The sequence below is a fragment of the Calonectris borealis genome, chromosome 12 (genome assembly GCF_964195595.1).
Source record: "Calonectris borealis chromosome 12, bCalBor7.hap1.2, whole genome shotgun sequence".
Classification (NCBI taxonomy): domain Eukaryota; kingdom Metazoa; phylum Chordata; class Aves; order Procellariiformes; family Procellariidae; genus Calonectris; species Calonectris borealis.
In genome coordinates, this window is record NC_134323.1 from 1,652,387 (window position 1) to 1,673,487 (window position 21,101).

Here is a 21,101-nt window from a genome sequence, read left to right on the forward strand (position 1 = left end):
CATCCCTTAAAACCTACACCTGGCCCAGTCCCATTCCCTGGACACTTCCTGGAAGAACAGGATTGGAAATTTGGAGAAGAGCTTTGCTCTAGCGTAGTGTCTCCAGTAGGTCGATGCAGCCACAGCACCTTCTCTAGCGAGTGAGCAACCCCTGGCAGGGGAAACGTTGCACCAGTGTGTCCCTACCCCGGGCTCGTCCTGATCCTCCAAAAAAAAAATCAGCTTGAAGGCGATGGTCCCACTTTGTAACAGAAAGCGCAGCCCAGGCGGAGGGAGATGTAAGAGGAAGGGCAGGAGACCGGCGAGATGAGCCACAGGAAAGCAGAGTTCAAACCAAATGAAACACTGACACAGAAAAGGACTACGGGGATATCGCCCTGTCTGATAAATAAGATTACTAATTCCCTTTATGCAAGACACAGTCTCCCTCCAATGTTGGGAGAAGGAATTTAAGCTGTGGAGAGGAGCTCCACCAGCACAGGGGTACACGGGTGAGAGCAGCATGCCTTCGGAAACCCCAGCCGCGACCCCTTAGTGATGTCTAAGGTAGTGATGTCTTCCCCGGAGGGCCGGAAAGGGCTTGACCCGGACTACAGGTCCCCTTGTAGTGATGCTCTGGCTTCACCAGGGAGTCAGGGCTGAGAGGACAAGCCTGACTGTCTGGTGCGTTAAGACGACAAGATACAAACCACCGCAGGGCTCTTTCAGCCAAGCCCCAGATTACAACGCTCCTCTTGGATCCTCCCAACACGCCAACGTGTTTTCTGCCCGCTTCCCTTTGGTCCTAGGGGAAATCTGCATCCCCACAGCAGCAGCGTGGTCCAGCCTGGAGGAGGAGTCAGGCTGTGAGATCCACGAAGATGGCGTTGGCAGTGGTCTGTCCAAAGATGAAGGCTCCGAGGGTGACCATGAACACCCCGTAGCTGACCTGGGCCCACCAGCTGTGGATACAGGAGGACAGGGCACGTTTAGAGGGGACCTTCCCGCCAACATCCACAGGGGAAGGGGGGAGAGAGGAAGCATGTTTCGGTTACCTGATTGCCCTGGTTTCTTGGATCTCGGAAAGCTTGGCTTGAATCAGGCAAAGCCCTAAAAGGGAGAGGAGGCAAATTAAACCCAGAGGAGGACTGAGCAGGCACCCCACAATCCATGGAGCTGCACTCCCCGTTACGGAGCAGAGACCAGTCAAAATAGTTGGGCTGCTGACCGTCCTCATGCCACACTTTCGTTCTTCTCTAAAGACCTCCCGGTTCCTGCGTCTCCGTCCCGCTCCCTCCGTCTTTGAGACACAAGGCTAAGAGACCTCTGCTGGCCCCTGAGCACCCCGGGATGCCCTACCTGGGAAGACGAAGATGAAGCAGGCGGCCAAGCCCCCAATGACAGAGATGACTTTGCCGATGTCGGGGATGAAGAGAGCCAGGAGGAGGGTCAGGAGGAACCAGCTGATGGTCTGAAGCAGGCGCCTCCTCCGTTCCCGAACCACGTCCTCCTCCACCGTCACCCCGGTGTAGCGGAGCCAGAGACCCTCCAAGACAGCCCTGCGGGCACAGACCCAGGGCAGGGGGGTTTCCCCGCGCTGCCCCCCCTGCCCACACCAGCCCCTGCCTCCTCCCAGCGCTCACCGGCCGCAGAAGTGCAGGATGGGGTAGGACGTCAGCACGCAGAGGATGATGAAGGCCCGGGCGAGGGCAACGGGGATGTCGTTGGAGGGGTAGGACAGCAAGACGTCCTGCTCCACGCCGGCTCCAAAGGTCAGGAAGCCGCAGACGCCTGCCGGGAGGGGAGCAGTCAGTGGGGGACGGGGACAAACCTCCTGCACGTGCGTTTGAGGGACCAGACTTGGATGGATATGGCACCGGGCACATTGCAGGGCGGCTTAGATGGACTCCCCTCCCTTCCCAGGGCTCACAGCCCCTCTGAGGACCATGCCACACTCACACGGCGTCCCCTCGCTCACCAGTGCCCGTGTAGACGAAGAGAGCAATCACCATGGCCGCTGTCACCACCGCCCCCCAGGTCTTCACCTCCGGCTGCTTCATGCTGTTAAAGACGGGCACGCTGCTCACGTGGCACTGCCGGGGACACGGAGAGAGAGCGGAGACACGCGATGCGCTGAGCGCGAGCACACAGGGAGCCGCACGGGATCCCATGCGTGATATCCCCAGGTTTGTCATGATATCGTGATCCCCCCAGGTTTGTCACTGGAGAAGAAAAGGGGTGGACAGGCTGCCCTGGCCTTCCCAGCTGCGGTAAAATTGATCCGTCTCCATCCAGGGGCGGCGAGATGTTAAACTGGCTTCAGCCCCCTCGCAGAGCCGTGCGGTGAGCACACGGGGAGGGTTTTGGCTGATCGCGTGGGGGAGCATCCCTGGACCACGCTGGTCCCCCACCCAGGCGGCCGCAGGGTGAGAAGGGGAGCGCCGGGCTCGGGGCCTTACCTGGAACCCGAAGCAGATGGTGGGCACGGCGTTGAAGACGGCCGTCCAAGTGGAGGGGCTGGCGGGAGAGAAACACCCACCGGTCAGAGCAGGGCCCCCCGCGCCCCCCACCCAGCGCCCCAGGGGAGGATGAGCTGGGGGTGGTCAGCGATGGGCTCGCTCCTCTGCTGTCACCGTGTCCCCCCACCCAGGACGATGCCTTTGCACGGAGCGAGGTTTTCCTGGGACCTGGCACTCCCTCAAGACCATGGCCTTTCACCGAGACGGAACCAGCCAAAATTGAGGACTTACAAAAATAAAAGTATCAGTAAAAAAATAAGAATCTATTTGGGCAGTGCTGAAAACCCATCTAAACTTTGCTCTGCCCTAAAATTCCCACTGCCTGCACAGGGTCCATAACTGTCCCCAAACCGTGAGGGAGGGGACAAGCTACAGGGGCTGTGCTGGCCAAGGAGATAACCAAAATCATCCTAAAATGGACAGAGACCCAGTTGCTGGGTGAGCACAGCACTGCACAGGGGAACTCTGGGCCTGGCTGTATCAGAGCTAAAAGTCAACCAGCTCTCCTCAAAACCTGCGGTGGAGCCATGGGGACCTCCAAGAGGTCTTTTTCCTCTCCTTCACCACCTGCTCCTCTGAAACATGCAGAGATGCAGCCACTTGGGAGCTTCTGGCAGCAACGAAGCTGGTGAGAAGGGCAATGAAGGGTGAAGGGTGAAGGGCCTGGAGCACATGTCTTAGGAGGAGCGGCTGAGGGAACTGGGGGTGTTTAGTCTGGAGAAGAGGAGGCTGAGGGGAGACCTCATTGCGCTCTACAACTGCCTGAAAGGAGGTTGTAGCGAGGTGGGTGTTGGTCTCTTCTCCCAAGTAACAGCGATAGGACGAGAGGAAATGGCCTCAAGTTGCACCAAGGGAGGTTTAGATTGGACATTAGGAGAAATTTCTTTACGGAATGAGCGGTCAGGCCTTGGAACAGGCTGCCCAGGGACGTGGTTGAGTCCCCATCCCTGGAAGTATTTAAAAGACGTGTAGATGAGGCGCTGAGGGACATGGTGTAGTGGGCATGGGGGTGTTGGGTTGACGGTTGGACTCGATGATCTTAGAGGTCTTTTCCAACCTTAATGATTCTATGGTTCTATGATTCTAACATGCAGCGTCCCCGGGCCCAGGGATGGGACTCGTGAAGGATTTGTCCCCAGCCTTTGCAGCCCTCACTCCCGCACCCCTGCCTGGCTCTGCAGCGCTGTGATGGCCACCGTCAGCATCAGGTCTCTTGCGCTTACCTGGTGGGGATCTCCACAGGCACCAGCTCCTTGTCGGGCCAGATGTACTTGATGATAATGACTGCTGTGACGTACCACGTGCCTATCACACTTAGGGAGCTGCAAGAGGGGACAGGAGACCGTCAGCGCGCTGCCTCCCGGCTCTGCGGAGCGTCTCCTCCCAGCTCTCCAGCCCCATCTTCCTCCCCGCACAGCCCAGGCCACCTCAGTCCTTCCCACCAGGACCACCCCTGCTCTCCCTTCCCACGGGAATATGCCAGGCACTGTCACCCACTGTCCCCATAGCAGATGCCAACGCAATCCTGCTGCGCTCGGGGGCTGTCCTGTGCCGCTGTGAGTGGCAGACCTGCCAGCAAGGGGATGGGCTGGGTTTTGGGCAGGAGAAAGAGGCGAGTGTTAAAGAAGTGACACTCCTCGGTAGCCCTGGTCCAGCTCCAGCAGCCAGGTTACACCAAGATGCTTGGTGGAGCAGGGCTGGCCTGCAGACCACCGACCCGGAGACCCTTACTGGTTCTCCTTTCTGCTGGACGGCCAACTCCAAAGACAGGGGACAATGCAGTTGAAAGCAGCTCTCCTCGCTTCCTCCAGCGAGCAGAAGGGAGGGATACAAGCCCCGGAGTACGACACTGTGGCTGCACGGTGCTCAGCAGCTCCTCTGCTTCCCAGATGGGGAAACTGAGGCATGGGAAGGTGGAGGAGGAGATGTCCAACCCCTCAGGGGCGAGCAGGCAGATATGGCACTAGAACCACGGTGTTTCCACTCCCTGTCCCCTGGGACCATGCTAAGGTGGGTGCTGGCTGGCCCATGCCGGCTCCCAGCCCCGGAGGGCTCTCCCCACCCACCTGGCGTATTTTTGGAAGCCGATCTCCTTGGGGATGGAGAGGGGCAGGATGAGGAGAAAGGCGGTGATGCTGATGGTGAACTTGCGGTCTGTGTACCAGCGGCTGCTCCCAGCTTCCTCGGGCTCCGTCACCAGAGCAGCAATGACTGTGGGGACAACCGGGGCGGTCAGGTTGTCCCCTTCCGGCTGAAGGGACAGCAACTGGTTATATTTTCCCCCTTGGGACACACTTACTCTTGTCCTCCTGGTCTCCGATGATGATGAGGAAAGCGATGCAGGTGCCAAAGGTGTAGACGGCGATGGCCACCTCGCACAGCACGCCCGGCACCTTCCCGCAGACGGCCCACACAACCTCCTGGTAGGTCCGCTCGTTGCTGGCCTGCGAGCAGTACGCCAGGATGACCAAGCCTCCGATGATGAAGATCAGCATGCACTGGTGTGGGGAAAGAGGCAGGGAGGGGACACTGAGGCAACAGCGCGACAAGGTCTCCAAAGCCACCTAAGGCAGCCACCCTTGTACACACAAGAGCATCTCTGGGGTCCCTCACCCAAAAGGGCTTCCTCCCAGGAGCCACCTCCTCCCTGAGCCCCTTCTGGGGCCCCACACCGCCCCGCCACGTCCCCTCCCAAGGGGGGACAAGGGACTGTCCCTTCCCCACCCTCTCACCATCTGCAGCGCGATGCCCGCAGCCACGCCGCCGGCCATGCTGAAGGCAGCAGGGAAGTTGAGCAGCCCAGCCCCGAGGGCAGCGTTGACCACGATGAAGACGGCTCCCAGAGCCGACGTGGCCCCCAGACCGTTTCCTTGGCTATCTCCGCTCTTCGGCACCGTCTCCACGCTGGGGCTCTGCAGAAGCCTGGCCCGTTCCCCGGCATCAGCGCTCCACTCCCAGTCCTTGTAGTCGCTGTTGATGCTCCCGGTGCCCTGAGCCATCGTCCCTCCTAGGGTGGCACACGCCACCGCCCAAGTCCCACTAGCGCTCCTGCTCCGGGCTCAGCCGGCCGCCTCGAGGAGGGTCCTCTGCCAGCGCTGGCTCCATCAGGCAGGGAGGGCAGCGAACGGGCAGGCTGGGACCGCGGCAGCGCGGGTGTCAGGCACTTCACTGCTCCTAGAAGGGATGAAGAAGGACACGGAAAGTGTTAATTAAGATACGTTAACACGGGATAACCTGGGCATCAGATGGGGGCACAGAAGAAATGAGTTCCCTGGGTCTCAGGAGGTGTCCTCATGCCAGCAGAGATACGGCAGGAGAACTCACCTCTCGTCCCCCGAGTCCAGGGCAAGGACACGGCTGCCGTCGGACGGGGGACTGAGCCGCAGCCTCACGGAAGGACTCGCCTTTCTGTGGGCACGAGACCCAGCGTCACGGCTCGCTTCCTGATTTCCAACCCCAATTCCTGCAAGCTCTGCAAGAGCCACCCTGCATGTGCTCCCGGGTAAAGGTCAAGGCTGGGCTCAACGGCAACGACCCGCGCACGCAGCAGAAACACCGTGTCACCAGGAAAAGCAGGACCAGCCGCTCCCAACGCACCCCCAGGGTGACCACCAGCACGAGGTGCCTCAGAAGCTTTTGGACCTGAAGATCTGGTGCTTCCAGGTCCGCAGCCCTCGGGGGCTGGACAGCCCAGATCTCATCCCGGTGCCTCGCTGAGCTGAAGGAGATCAACCCTCACAATCTGGCAGGGCTTCGCAGGGACCTACGCAGCCGAGGGAAATCTCTTTCGAGGGAAATCTCTGTTTTTTCCTAGACGACATCTCCAGGGGCGCTTCCTGACCAGCTCACCCTTTCCTTCTAGGCTATTTAAACCCCACACTCGTGCTACAAATCCTCTTCAAAGGTGTCCGGGGAAGGGGAAGAACCCCGCAGGTCTGCGCAGGGGAAGAAGAAAGGCAGCCCTCTCCCCGGGGGTAGGGGCGCAGAGGGGACCGGTCGCAGGTCCCCAGGCCGTGGGTCCGCTTTGGCCCGGACGAGGAAGGGGTCGATGCTTCTCCCGTGGCCGGAGGAGGATGCCGCAGGGCGCCCGGCCGTCCTTTCACCCCAGGCAAAGCCACCGTGCCGCTGACAACCAGACACCCTGAGAGCAGACGCTTCTCCGAGGGTGACTCGACAGACCCACGGACCCGCGTGGGCCCCGGCGCGCCCCACGCCCGCCCCACTGCAGGAGAAGCAAGGCCCGCAGCTGGTGGCCGTCACCCCGCGGTTGCAGGGGATGCCCTCGGGGAGGCGAGGCGGCCCCAGCGGGTCGTTGGGCTCCCCACGCCCCCCCCCACCCCCGCTCCCGGCTACCCCCGTGTCCCGGCCCCACTCACCGGGCGGCGGGAGCCCGCTCCGCTCGGCCCCGGCCCCGGCTGGGCTCGGCGGCGGCGCAGCGCCGGCACCGCCCTGCCCGCTGCACGCCGGGGGTTGTAGTCCGCCCCCGGCCCGCCCGCATCTCGGCCGGGAAGCGATGCCCATCCCCGGGGGAGCAGCGGCGAGGGGGTTCCCCTTCGGGAAACCCATCCCCAGCGCTCCGCCGCTGAACCCGGAGGGACCCGCGGGCAAGGACCGGGAGAGAAGGCAGGGCTATGCTCCGGCTCTACTTTTATTCTAAGAGAACGGGCAGCAGAAAGGCCTGACGCGAGGTAAAGGGGCTCTCTGCAACCGGGAGAGGCAGGAGGCGGCAGCTCCGGAGCCACGCAGAACCGGAGAACCCACGGGGCAGCACCCGCGGCGGCAGCACGCAAAGCGGTTTATTGCACAAATGGGAGCAAGCAGCGGCTGCGGGCGTGGGGCCATGTAAACAATCGTTGCTGTTGAAGCGCAAACCGTCTGCCGGGGAGCAGCCGGAGGCTCCGGTCCTCCTCGGCCTGCGCAAGCGGCTCCTCTTCCGCACGGTGACAGGCCCGTCCCGGCTCCCAGGAGAACACGGCTGCTCTGGGCAGGAATGGGAAACGAGGACCGCTCTGCTAAAATGCCCTGGTACGGCTGCCAAGGGGAAAGGTGCCAGTGGGTGGAGAAAGCTCACGCAGGCTCAGAGGTAACCCCTCCAGGTTAGGCAGCTTTGCCTGCTGCAAGGAGAAACGCCATCGTGGCCGGAGCACGGAGCAGACGGCCTTTGGGAACTCACGGCTCTCCCCAGCGACGCTTACGTTCAACCCCGTAGGCTTCAATGCCAGCTCCGTGACATCGACTCCCACCTGGGGCAGCCTCAGCCCACCCCCCCCGGGTGCTCTTGGGGCACACGGGTGGGAACTGCCCTCTCTCTAGGTGGGATTCTCGGGAGATTAGGGTTTCACTGGCCAAACAAGAACCCCTGTGCTGGCACGACCCCGACAGGGAATATTTGGTGCACGGAAGGGACAGGATCCAGCTGCACGAGGATAGGAGGAAGTCCCCAGCTCGACACAGCCGTGTGCCAGTTTATTTGGATTAAAAATCAGAGTCCAGTGAGTCACCGGGGCCTCGGGAACACTCGGTGTAAAAGGACAGAATGCTTTTTGAGTCGTCAGCTCTCAGACTTCCCTCGGGATCTTCCCCTCCTCTTTTCTGGAGTGGCCAGAATTTTGGCTGAACAGAGCAGATGAGAGGGACACCCCGCACCCCCGCGTGAGGGTGGACATAGCGGGGCCCACCTCTCATGGCTTTGGGGGACACACACAGACCCTGCTTCGCAGGGAGGGCTGCTGGGGGGACGGGGCTGGGCTGCGGGAGGAACGGGGAGAGGCAGAGACCGAGAGAGCAGTTTTCAGAGGAGGTTCTTATTGCGGGGGGCGAGAAATTGTTTCACCTCAGGGCACGGGAGTGCAGCCAGGAGAACCAGGCAGGTTTAGAGGAGGGACACGGGTCCGCCCCACACACCAATGCCACCGTGAATTACACTTGAAAGGAGATTCCCAGATGGAAAGAATGAAGCCAACAGTGGAGCGGATTTTAGCAGTGAAAAGTCCGCAGAGCTGGTTGTGGAAGGGCAGCTTTTGCTGCCCAGCCCCGGGCTTGGAGGATGAGGAGGATGGAGCCTGCTGGCAGCAGGGACCGGCTGAGGAGGTGGCAGGAGCACACCTGAGCAGCCCTCCCACTCAGCCCACCCAGCTCCTCGCCCGCTGCCACTTGGGCCAGCGGCCAACAGCCTCACAAAGCCTTCTTGCGGAGAAACGAGTGTGGGGAAGCCTTTGGTGCCTACGCCAGTAGGATGGCAGTGCTAAGCATTTGCTTCCTCCAGTGTAGATGGGTGCTGGGGCTGATGGACAAAGGATGGACAGCAGGGGAGAACGGCTGTGACGAGCGGGAGCCAGCAACGATGTCCCTGCTCCACAACGCAGGGTGGTTTTGACTAGGCTTCTACAACAACTCATCTACAAGATACATTCAGCAGCGGCGTCAAGTGCTGTGGTTGGAAGTATTCTGCTTGTTTCCTTTCCCTCCCCATCTTCGACCGGTGGAGAAGGGAAGGCCACCAGCTCCAGCACACCTTTGTCTTTACTTTGTGACTTGATGGATGGCATGAGCCAGGTAACCTACATTGCCCGATGTAACTCCCGCCACAGAGATTCGTCCGTCCTTCGTCATATAGATGGAGAACTCCTTGATCAGCCGCTCCACCTGGGGTGAAAGAGCAGAGTTCAAACCGCAGGCCAACCTCTGCTCTCTTAGCAGAGTGCAAATTTACCCAGCTTGCCAGAACTGAAAGCGAACTGGGAGCCAGCAGACATGGCACCCCGCTACCTGCAGAGCCAGCAGCGCACCCTGTAAACCAAGAGAGATGCTGCTCGGTTCGCGGGCAACACACAAACCCTGCGGATGTTCGGCCAGGAGAGTCACCTCCCTTGAGCTGACCTGGAAGGTCACCTCAGAGCGGCACCACATGACTGCTTCCTTTGACAGATAAGCAGGCTATGTCTGCTTTCAACCTCTGCAAGCGCAGCAGGGAGCAGAGCAAGACATGGGTCCCCATGATGCTCCAGTCCTGCAGGCTTGGAGGATGTTCCTCCTGGAGGAAGAACTGCCCACGAGGGCTCATTCTGGCACCCGCAGTCAAGATCTTGCTGACAAGGACCACAAACAACATCCTGAGACCACAGGGACTGTGTTTACCTGCTCAGGCTTCAGCCCCGTGAAGCAGAACATGCCGATCTGGTCAGTGATGTGCTGCCAGTTGTGGGAGGATCCCTCTTTCTTGAGGTTGGACACCAGCTGAGTCCGCATGCTGATGATCCGGTCAGCCATGCTCTTCACCTCCACGAGCCTGAGAAGCCAACCCAGGAACCGCTCAGAGCAGGGCTGGGATGCAGCAACGCTGCCTGCCCCCGCCAGCTACTGGGAATCAACCCTCTCCACCTGGAAGGGCCTCACACCCCACAAACATGGGGGATGCAGATGAGCAGAGACCAGAGAGCGTGAACGTGTAGCTCCCGCTGGGGAGCTGCTTCTTTCTCCTGGTACCTGAAGGTGATGGCTATCTATTTATTCCATAGCTGTTGGACACTACTACCAGAGTATCGGCATTTCTCACTTCTGAAAGCCACAGGCGAGTAGGAGGCCTCATGTTAGCACTGCCCAAACGCAGATAAAATAGTATCTGCAGATAAATGGAGAGTGCGGGGGTACCTCCCAGCACAGGCAGACATCCCTGCTCCAGGCAGCACAGCTAGGAGACGTCTCTGCCGGGCCCTGGATCAGGCACAAGCGTCAGCGTGCCAAAGGAACACAGCTCCCAGCGAGGCCACCACACACAGCCAGCCTTTGTTCCGCCAGGCCAGCTGCCGGCAGGGACTTGACACCGAGGGGCCGGGAGAGCAGCACAGGCTGACGCCAGGAAGCAGGCTTAGGGCACGAGGGTTACATTCCTGCGTCTTATTCCCAGGGGGCTTACGCTTCCACTTCCCCCGTGTGTGACATACTACGTGGCTACAGCGCCTCAGTCAGTCTTTTCCACTCCTTGGACAGGCAGCTCAATCCTAGGGGAGCTTTATCTCCTCCTTTACAGCGTTTTCTGCCTTGGTAACACAAGGGAAACCTGTTTGTGTCAGGTTGGGCCGATACCAGCTGATGCCAGGACACGAGCAGGGATTTCTCCAGAGGAAAGGGGTGGCACGTGGTTCTGACTGTACCCCTGAAGCTATGAGCTGCCCGTGACAGCAGCGGGCAGTGAGCACAGCACAGGGCTGCCACAGAAAGACCTCACATCCTGCTGTCGTGAGCTTTGGGGGTTCCCTCTTACCACTCCTTCCGAAGGTCAGGGGTGTTCAGGATGATGGAGGCGATGCGGGCTCCGTTCAGGGGTGGGTTGGAGTACATGGGGCGGATGAGGATCTTCAGCTGTGATTCGACCCTCTTGGCTTCCTCTGCGTCGCTGCAGATCACCGTGAAGGCACCCGCACGCTCTCCTGAAAGAGGGGTAATCAGGTCCCAGCCTCTGCCCTTGATACCCAGGGCCGGGTACCCGATGCCACACAGCTTTCTGCTCTCTAGAAGGGTCTCCACCAGCTGCCAGCGGGTCATCTCCTGCTGGACGAACGCAGGCAGCACAAAGACACTGGCTGCTAAACCCCGGCGGCAGCGGCGTCCCTCCAGCAGCCCGGATGAAACCGTCCCCGCACCACCCGCCCTACTCACCGTACAGCCCCATGTTCTTGGCGTAGGACTGTGACAAGATGACGTTGATGCCCTGCTCGATGAAATACCGCACAGCCCAGGCATCCCGGTTGATGTCCCCGCTGGCAAAGCCCTGGTAGGCCATGTCAAAGTACACGAGGAGGTTCCGTTTCTGCCAACGGAAGGGAGGGAGTGTCACAGGAGCTGAACACCCCCCCAGAGAGCAGGGCAGCAGGCTGAAAAGAGCCACAAGGCAGCGGGCTGCTCAACTGCAACTGTGCTGCTCCAGAAGTAGAGCCATTCCCCTTTGTTTGCAACAGGGAAGGCAGTCCCAAAACCACAGCCACCCACCACACATCCAAACAGCGGATCACGACCCTCCCAGCGCATTTATGGGATGTGCAGTCTGGCCCTGAAGGCAGAATTGGATTCAGCAGTAATAAATTATTCCATTTCAGTGTCTCCTGTATTATCAGTTTCCAGGAAAACCACCTGGGAACCCTCTGGGCAGGTGCCAGCCCTTCCAATGCCTCTAGGCAGATAACCCAGCCGCACTGCCCCTCGGTCGGGAACCCGCAGCCATCTGTAGGCCCCAGAGGCCACTTTGATATCTACCAATTCTCAGAACACTACTAAGGCCAGGCATCCCCAAGCCAAATTTCACCGGCTACAGCTTGGGGGAGCAGCAGGGAGGAAGAGGAGAAGGATGAAGGAAGAACCCGGCCCTATCTGTTTCTAGCTGAAACTTGTGAGGAGACACCAGGCACGTGAAAGATCTTCCAGGATTTTTAATACACCAGCACTGGGAGACCCTCTCCAGCTATCACAGCTCACTCTTTCAACCCTGCTGCTCTCCTTTCAGGTCTCCCTACCCCAGCTTCCTGGGAAGGTGCCAGCAGAAAGTCTGACGGTCAGCTAGAAGCGTCAGAGGTGCACTTGTCTGGCTCCTGTCTTCAGTGCAGGAACATGACACCCATCCTGGCTTCAGGGAAGGGAGTAACCTTTAGCGCAATGAAGATACCGCCCATGAAAGCCCGGCGATGTGGTTTTCCCAGGAGCAGCACAGTACCCCTGGGACACTCTCCTGCTCACCTTCACCATAGCAGCCATCTCCTTCCATTGCTCCTGCCGGGGATCCACTCCAGTGGGGTTGTGAGCACAAGCATGCAAGAGGATGATGCTCTTCTCTGGAATTTTCTGAGGAAGATGTTACAGAGAATAAATTATTAATGACCTCTGAGCACTCTCCTCAGCAGCTGAGGTGGGACTCTTGCCCTAGACAGCTTAGACAAGCTCTGCAAGGCTTCTAGCCTTCATTTGGTGCCTTCAGGCATCATACTTGAAAATGATCAGGGGGATAGAACACATCTCCTACGAGGAAAGGCTGAGAAAGTTGGGGTTGTTCAGCCTGGAGAAGAGAAGGCTCCAGCGAGACTTTATTGCAGCCTTTCAATACTTAAAGGGGGCTTATAAGAAAGATGGGGACAGACTTTTTAGTGGGGCCTGTTGCGACAGGACAAGGGGTAATGGTTTTAAACTAAAAGAGGGGAGATTCAGACTAGATATAGAGAAGAAATGTTTTACGATGAGGGTGGTGAGACACTGGCACAGGTTGCCCAGAGAGGTGGTAGATGCCCCATCCCTGGGAACATTCAAGGTCAGGTTGGACGGGGCTCTGAGCAACCTGATCTGGTTGAAGATGTCCCTGCCCATGGTGGGAGGGTTGGACTCGATGACCTTTAAAGGTCCCTTCTGACCAAACTGTTCTATGATTCTATGATATTTGGGCTAAAGCAAGATGATCACCCATCTCCCCACACCACCTCCCTGCTTCCAGGCAGAAAAGGCAACTCACAGAAATGTCATCCATGGCTCCAGAGAAGTCAAGGCTGCATGTCTTGGGGTCGTAGTAGCGGTAAGCCTGAAGTTGCAGGCCAGCGTCACGGAAAATGGGTGTGTGATTGCCCCAGGACGGTTTGGGTAGATACACATCACGGCTAGACTTGAAAAACCGTTGCTGATCAAGAGAAAGACAGAGTGTTCAAACAGGTTGAAAAGATTCAAGCAGTTAGAAAACCCCAAAGATTCACCTCCAGTCAAAAGATGACCTTTCCTTCCCCCACCAGCCAGGGACTCACCAAAAAATTGGCTCCAATTCGCAGAGATCCGGTCCCAGAAATACCCTGCACAGTGACATACTGCAAGGGAAGAAATAAATACATGTCTGAGCAGCCACGGTATGATACAGGGAAAGCCCAGTCACTGCGTCAGCATTGGCAGAAGCACTCCTCTGCCACAGCTCCCTCAAACAGGGACGTGGGGCTGGAGGGAACCCTGTGGGTCAGCAACTGCAGTTGCAGGAGTTGGGACCCCTGGCAAGGTCAAATCTCCTCCTCGGGAAGGGCTATTTCACCCCAGCCTTCAGAGGAAGCAGTTGTCCTTGGGTCTGGTCAGCTTGCAACTCAGAGGCATGAGTACCTGCCAGCCCTTCCACTTTTGCTGGGCACCCACGTACCAACCGTGCATCAGACAGTGCTGCCCCTGCTCCCCAGCTCGCTCCTTACCCGGCCGCTCTTGAAAGCCTCACTGTTTTCACCCAGGGCCAGTTCTGCGGATGCCCGGGTGAAATCCGCCAGCCCCCCGATGGGCAAGTACTCCTTGTCCATCTTCTTGGATGCTATCACGGCCTCCGCCTGGGAAGGAGGACACACATTCAGCAAGGAAGGCATCACCGTGGAGAGGATGGTGGACAGCTCAAGGGCGCTTCTCTTCACATTCACTTGCTCAAGAGGGGCAAAGGTTGGTTTAGAGGAGTTTCCCTTCAGAGATCAGGGCTCATTCAAAGCCAGGGCAGCAGTAAACATTTCAGGTGACACTCTGCTTTTACCACAGGGCAAGGTGCCCAGCGGCCACCAGAGCCCTCAAGTCCGTTACAAGTCAACGCCGCTGCACAAGGACACACGTTTCTTTGCCCAAGCAGGAATTGTCCTGCAGGAAGGCAAGACTTGACTGTTACCGAACGGCATCCCAAAACCAGGTAGGACAGCAAGCCCTCTGTAGGGCCTCGTCATGCTGGGAGTGTTATTGAACTAGATGGAGCAGGTTAAAAAAACATACTCCAAAAACCCCAGCCGATTTTGAAAGCAGCCCGTCTGAACGCTAGCTCACCCAACCTTTAAACGTGGCTCCCCCCAGCTTTGCTAATCCCTACTTCCTTCAAGCAGACCCTGCATCAGAAACCAGTCCAAGTCCTTACCTAACACAGGGTAAGAGGGTGGCCGCAAGAACAGCGGACAAGGAGCCATGCTCGGGAAAAGTGCAGTGACAGAGACATCTGGAGCGCTCTGGGAACCCCATCCATGCTCCCAGAGCGGCAGGACAGACCCAGCAGCACTCACATACCACCAGGAAACCGCTCCTGCGACACCACACGGGCTCCCCGGTTGTGACCCAGCTGCAATACGTGACACGGGGAGAGCGAGGGCAAGGGATGGCTTTAAACCCCACGCTGATGAGAAACATGGACAACGCATCCTCCCTCCGCCAAGGAGACCAGCCAGTCAATACGTGTGTCAGCTGCCCGCTATTTAACAGCCCATTTCTACACTTACAGCCCTAAAGGCTCCGTAATCCCCTCAAGGGCAGTGTCCACATCCACCTCCCTGGGCTGGAGTTTTAGACTGGCTTATGGAGAAACTGGTAACAACGGCTCAGCAGAATTTCTAAGACTAATCCATCAAGGGGACAACGTCAGCTCTTTCCTCCCATGTGGGCTGGCCCAGGGAACATCAGCCTACTCAAGAAACACCTTGAAGTTCAGAGGGCGGCTGTGTTGGAGGGCTCGTGAAAGTCCGCAACAAATTAGATTTACCCGGCTGGGAATAGCACACGTATTCCCTGTTTTACCCCCTACTACTTAACAGCCGTCTCTGTTGCGTCTCAAAAGCATTAGTCCTGCTAAGGAAGACATCCAGGAACAGTCCTGCTCTCTTGGAGCCGAAGCTTATTCCAAGGACCAACAGGCAAACCTTGCCTAGAGGCCTTCCCCTCCAGGGCGCCCGACACCTGGATCCGGCCCTGCCCCGCAGCCAGCACCAGGCTCACCTTGCGAACACAGTTCAGGACGTACGGCTTCCCGTTGTCATCCCGGTACGCCCCCACACCCAGGTTCATCTTCTTGGAGTTGGTGTCGCGCTTGAAAGCTTCTGTCACCCCCAGGATGGGGTCGGGGGGACCCATCTCCACATGAGACCACCATGAGCTGAAAGGAAAAAAAGAAGCTAAGAATTAGGCTTGAGAACTGGGCAGGGATGTGCACCAACATGGCCAGAGAGAAAACCTCAAGGGAAATCTTGTCTTTAAACCACGGGGAAAGGTACAAGCAGTGGTAAGAGAATTATCCAAAGGGGAAAAAACCCAACTCCTTTACGCTCCATGATCTGGCACTGCATTTTACATTGCAGAATGGGCAAAGAGCCTCAGTTCACCGTGGCTGAAGATAACTGACCCCTGCCAAGTCATCAATGCATAGAAACGGCCCTGCTTGCCTCACGTGCCGGCACCAGAAAGGCCCCAGGAAACAAGCCTTAAACTCTTATGCTCTGCCAAGTGCCACCTCTTCACAGCCTACAGGTGGGATCACGTAGGTTAGTCCCTTCCAGGGAACCTCGGCCGGACCCAGGCAACTGCACGACGCACGAAAACGGAGCCTCTTCCAAACTCCTGGAAGCGCTCTTGTGTGCGAAAACTAATCTGCTTTTCCTGCAACGTTGGCTGACTTAACGAAGGTATTTCCCTTCCCTGCTCTACAAACTCTGCCTCGCTTCAAGAGGGATGTCGTAGCCAAATGCTGTTTTCCTGGAAATCGCAGAGGACACTTTCTTCCCAGTGTGACAAGTGACAAGCTCCGATGTGAAGGCCCCTTCCCTTGCTGTCAAGCACAAAACCTCCCTGCGTCAGGAGGAGCTTTGCCCCCCACTCCCCAGCAGCCGCTCTACAAACCACTTGCCTCTGCCCTCTTGGCAAGACATCCTGAAGATGGAGAGGCTCTCTTAATGTCAAGGGCAGACTAGACCATGCTATAAAAAGAACCCGTTATTTTCCCTTTGGCCACAGCCTCTGCCCAGTCCCACGTCCAGCCTCTGCAGGCTTGTACACAGTGCAAGAGAAGAGCTGTGGTGGTTTTTAACCTGCCTGATGGAGGGCTGCGGCTGTAACAGCCCCTTCCTGAAGACAGGAGCACTAAAGATGATGGTTCCACGCAGCTCTGAGCATCCTGACTCACAGCATCATGCAGGCGCCTACCCAGACCCCCGAGCCCGGTGGGGGACAAAGCGTGTGGCATGAGGTAGATTGGGTTTATCTCTTCTGGGGCAGGGTTCAGACTTGATTGCTAAAGGCAATGCTGCCAGCTTTACAAAGGTTTGCAGCCCGGGGAAGGCCGCCTCACGTGAGGATAACAAGCTTTCCCAACACGGGAATGTTGTCCCGGGGCTGGGTTTTGCCCCAGGGAATGCAGGCAGCCTGGAGCCACCCCCGGGCCAGCTCCTGCTGAACGCTCGCTGTGGTGACAGGTACAGCACATCTGAAGGCAGCAGGGCAGGCGGGTTAAGGAAGCTCTAACGCTAGTGATCAGCAGAACTCACAAAATCATCTTTCCCCTCCACCCTGCCCCTGTTTTGGGTCCATTTAGACCCAGTTTACTCACTACATAAACATACTTTGCACTAGCACGTGTATGTAGATTGCATCTCACGGGGCCCCAAACATCATTCGCCCTCCTCAGACTTAACTGCTCGTCCCATCAGTTCAGTATTTCCAAATAAAAAGCCTCTGTTTCTCCTCGTGACACGCTCTGTGGAAAAAAAGGGCAGCAAACACGTACGAAGCAGAGCCACCTCAGGTAGTTTAAAAATGGAAGATGTGCTTAGCATTTTCTAGACCACTAACAAGTGTTAATTACCTCTCCGGTTAAGTACAGGATCAACTTAGAAAGGAGGATGAGTCAGTCGTGCCAGCAACACGCACCCTGCAGAGAGGGACACGGGCTGCAGCCAGCGGGGAGGGAGCGACCTGAGCAGGACACGCCGAGGGGGCTGTCGCGGCAAAAACCTACCGCAGGTTCAGGCAGCAATGCTGCTTTGGAAAACCTCTCCCGACGCCTTTCCGGCAGTGGAGAGGCGGGGGAAGAGACAAACACACCCTGCACAGGAGCGTCTCCCTCTGCGGTTTACCTGGTCTCAGGTTATTTTGGTATCGAGGGCTGCAGGAGCCCGGCCATCTATTTTAAAGAGCTGCTGCTTTGGAGACGGTGACGGCACCTTCCTTCTGCTGGGCTTTTCACCAAGCGGCTTTACAGTGTTTGGGGTATTTAGGTCCCGATCCTGCAAACACTTAAGCAGGTCACTGGGCTCTAATACACTACTGCTGCAATTAATGCTGATCCTGCGGGCATTTACTGAAGCTGCAGCACTCCGGAGAGTTAAGTACTTTCGTTTTGAGCCGGTCTTTCTATCGGCTTAAGGCAGCGAAGGGTAGGTTTAGGACTGATTTTCCCGTTCTCAGCCTGAAGGTTTTGGGGTGAAGGCCAAAGAAAGACTCCTCTGCTGTTCCCAGGGAGGTGAGCTTGCAGGGAGACAGGAGGAAAAAGTCCAGGCTGAGTTGTCCAAACCCATCAGGATACCCAAGAGATCACAGAGGCAAAGCTTTCTATTCAGGGGTTTGGGAAAAATGATCTACCAGGGATCCGAGGCCACAAGTCCTAACATACTGCTACCCCACGTCACCGTAACGTTGTTGTCTCTGCATTGCGTTATATTTTATTTTGAGCAATTAAAAGAGCATTGGTCTTGAATAAAGGCCAAAGTTATAAACTGCACACCTCCTCTGCCAGGCTGGAGGTATTTCAGTGCAGAAAACTAAACGAAGGTGAGTTTAAGCTGGGGTTGAAGTACCTGAGGGCTACACGACGTAAGCCAAAGAAAGCACGTTTTCCAGCTACGGGACTTGAACACAGGCGGCCTGAGTTAGAGTTTAGGTGCTGAGCAGACCTGCTATTCAAGTAGTCTCCATACTCTTCAGCCAGGCTGGTCTTCCGAGCCAGTTTAATGCAAGCGCAGTGTGACAGATGGGACAGAGAGAAGGTAGGAAAATGCATAAACCAGCAAGACCCTTTAAAAATGTACGTGGAACGCACGGCCCGAGCTGCAGAGACCTAAGAGCGCGCTCATGGACTCAAGCCAAGCCCAGAAAGCAAGTTTTCCTGCAGGTAAGCAAGCGTTCACTAGTCCAGTGAAGGTTTCCATTGTGAAGAGGCCAATCCGCGCTCCCTGAGGTACAGCCAACGTCAGATACTGGATTTCAAAACCTCTGCCAAAGCCCCTACAGCCATTCTGCAAGCCGGAGCAGAGCGGAAGGGCCAGAGGCGATGCTGGCTGGATACCACAGCTAAAGCAAATATTTCCACAAGAACAATGCCAACGGGCTGCTCCGGCTACTACGGTCCTTTCAAGCCTAAAAATTCATTGCCCCAGCCAGCTGCGGTAAGCTTCCCACCAAGAAAAGCATTTAAAATAGCTGTCTGGTGATCCGTCAGAGCAGCAGACTGAGTTATCACCTTAATTAGCATTTGTGTGTCAAGGGAGCCATTTTAACCATTTCGTATCTCTTCACTTCAGTCCTGATTTCGGAAAGACCATTCCAGGCACGGAGCAAGAGCAACTGTAACAGCTCCGAGCACCACATGAAGTTGCTGAAGATAAGGAAGGAGAAAACTGCTAATCACTGCTTGGCATCCCCTGGTGCGGGATAACGAGCCACTCTTCGGGAACAACCCGGGGCTGTGCACAAAGGCTCTTTACCCACAAAAGGGACGGTCTCTTTTAGGTGACCTCAATTCAATTTGGTAATTTATAGTTTGCTGTATAACAAGCTTGAGAAAAGCAAAGCTATTGCCAGCGGGCTTGCACACCTTTCACAGGCCTGCTACAGTCCAAGGGCAGAAAACACGACTTCTAGATACCTGCTCCCCTGGACCTGCTGAGGAGAGCCAGAAGGCTGCCTCAGAAGAAGCAGGGGCTGGGAGCATTCGTCTCACAAGGCAGCGAGCGGCCATGCTGGACAGAACAGGGTTAATCAGTATCTAATAGCCTTCTTTATCTGCTGGAACGGCGAAATAAAAACCCACTGCTTTCCTGCACTGACAAGGGCTGGGAGCTGCTCCTTAAATCTCCCTGAGCCAGCGTGGGCCAGGAGTCAAAGGGCTCTGGAGAGCAGCGAGGCCTTGCCCAGGTCCCTCTGCATGCTCTGCTGCTCGGCCACCTGGTCACGGTGGTGCTCCCAGCCTGGCTCCCAGGTCAGCCGTACTTTGTGGAGCTGTTCTGGGCTCTTTGCAGGGCTCCAGCTGCACCCTGTATCCTTCCATCCACCCCCCTGCTGGCTTCAGAGACAGCGGAGTCCAGAGCCGCCAGCGTAGAACCGGTCCTCGCAGAAACCCCCTCGCTCCCACCCTGCTCCCACCAGGCTTTGCACACCTGAAGGCACGGCTCCGGCGCAGGCAGCACCGCACGCTGGCAGCACCACCCCAGCCCCATTTCATGGTGCATGGGGACCCTGTGCTCCCACGACATGCTGCGTGCCAGGCAGCAGAACCCCAGCCCCCTTTCACGGTCCAGGGGGTCCCCCTGGCCCCATTGCACGGTGTGCACCGGCAGCAGCACCCCAGCCCCGTTTCACAGCACCTGGGGCCCCTCGTGCCCTGTGGCACGCCAGGCCCGTTTCTCGCTGCACAGGATCCCCCCGGCCCCGGTGCACGCCACCACCAGCAGCACCCCGGCCCCATTTCTCGCTGCACAGGGTCCCCCCGGCCCCGGTGCACACCACCACCAGCAGCACCCCGGCCCCACTGCACGGAGCGCAGAGTCCCGCCCGGCCCCATTTCTCCGTGCACAGGGTCCCCCCCGGCCCCGGTGCACGCTGCACGTGCGCGCACCGCCCCGCCGCGTACCCACGCGCCCTCAAGGGCAGGCAGGGGGCGCCGGGCCCGGCCGCAGCCAATCAGAGCGCGAGGAGGCGCCGCGCGCCCCCCGACTCGCCGCGTACCCCAGCCAATCCGCGCGCCGTCCCCCCGGCAACTCCCTTCCCCACCGCGACGTCACCGGCGGCGCCTACAGGCTCCACGGAGGGACACGATTCCTCCCCGCAGCCCACCCCCCCCACACACACCTCGCCTCGCCTCACAGGAGCGCCCGGCACCGGGCCCGGCGCTCGGCGGCGGGAAAGCCCCTCCACCGGCACCGGAGGGCGGTTCTGGGGACTGAACCGCCCCTCAGCCCTCACCTGGCGCGGGTGGCGGCGGTGGCGAGGCGCGGGGCGGCGAGGAGCCGGCGGGTGTGCAGGAGAGCCATGGCGGCGGCGGCGGCGAGCGGGCTGGCGCGCGGACACCTCACACCGCGGCCGCCGGCCCCGCGCCCCGCCCCCCGGCCCGCGCATGCGCCGCCCCGCGCCGACACACGCCCCCTGGCGGCCGGGAGGGCTCGCTGCAGCCGCGCCGCCCGCCCGGTCCTGCGCTGTACTGGGCTGTACTGGGCTGTACTGGGCTGTACTCGACTGGGCCGCACTGGGCTGCACTGGGATTATGGAGGGCTCGACTGGGCCTCACTGGGCTGCACTGGGCTGTACTGGGATATGGAAGGCTCGACTGGAACGCAGTGGGCCACACTGGGCTGTACTGGGATATGGAGGGCTTGACTGGGACGTGGTGAGCCGCAGTGGGCTGTACTGGGATATGGAGGGCTCAACTGGGATGCGGTGGGCCACACTGGGCTGTACTGGGATGTGGAGGGCTGGACTGGGACACGGTGGGCTACACGGGGCTGTACTGGGCCATTTTGTACCAGGCTGTACTGGGCCATACTGGGGCACAGAGGACTGTACTGCACCATGCTAGGCTTTATAGCGCTGAGCTGG

The 21,101-nt window shown here is 58.4% G+C and overlaps 2 protein-coding genes across 4 annotated transcripts; both read right to left on the bottom strand.

The window, feature by feature from the left end:
* Positions 1 to 380: 380 nt before the first annotated feature.
* Positions 381 to 6,987, bottom strand: SLC38A7 (solute carrier family 38 member 7). Of its 3 annotated transcripts, none has more exons than XM_075160934.1 (11): positions 6,875 to 6,987; positions 5,231 to 5,672; positions 4,798 to 4,996; positions 4,565 to 4,709; positions 3,722 to 3,820; positions 2,439 to 2,496; positions 1,958 to 2,072; positions 1,623 to 1,770; positions 1,339 to 1,538; positions 1,035 to 1,089; positions 381 to 941 (listed from the first exon to the last, which is right to left on the bottom strand). In XM_075160934.1, the coding sequence occupies exons 2-11, from the start codon at positions 5,495 to 5,497 to the stop codon at positions 839 to 841; spliced, it is 1,389 nt and encodes a 462-aa protein (XP_075017035.1). In that variant the 5' UTR covers positions 5,498 to 5,672; positions 6,875 to 6,987; the 3' UTR covers positions 381 to 838. The 3 variants fall into 3 exon arrangements, with proteins under 3 accessions (XP_075017035.1, XP_075017037.1, XP_075017036.1); XM_075160936.1 differs by lacking the exon at positions 6,875 to 6,987 and adding an exon at positions 5,823 to 6,712; XM_075160935.1 differs by lacking the exon at positions 6,875 to 6,987 and having other exon boundaries at positions 5,231 to 6,712.
* A 2,015-nt stretch (positions 6,988 to 9,002) lies between these two features.
* Positions 9,003 to 20,628, bottom strand: GOT2 (glutamic-oxaloacetic transaminase 2). Its single transcript, XM_075160937.1, has 10 exons — positions 20,472 to 20,628; positions 15,240 to 15,396; positions 13,700 to 13,828; positions 13,274 to 13,333; positions 12,991 to 13,152; positions 12,228 to 12,332; positions 11,157 to 11,307; positions 10,762 to 10,927; positions 9,636 to 9,786; positions 9,003 to 9,143 (listed from the first exon to the last, which is right to left on the bottom strand). The coding sequence occupies exons 1-10, from the start codon at positions 20,537 to 20,539 to the stop codon at positions 9,021 to 9,023; spliced, it is 1,272 nt and encodes a 423-aa protein (XP_075017038.1). The 5' UTR covers positions 20,540 to 20,628; the 3' UTR covers positions 9,003 to 9,020.
* Positions 20,629 to 21,101: the final 473 nt, after the last annotated feature.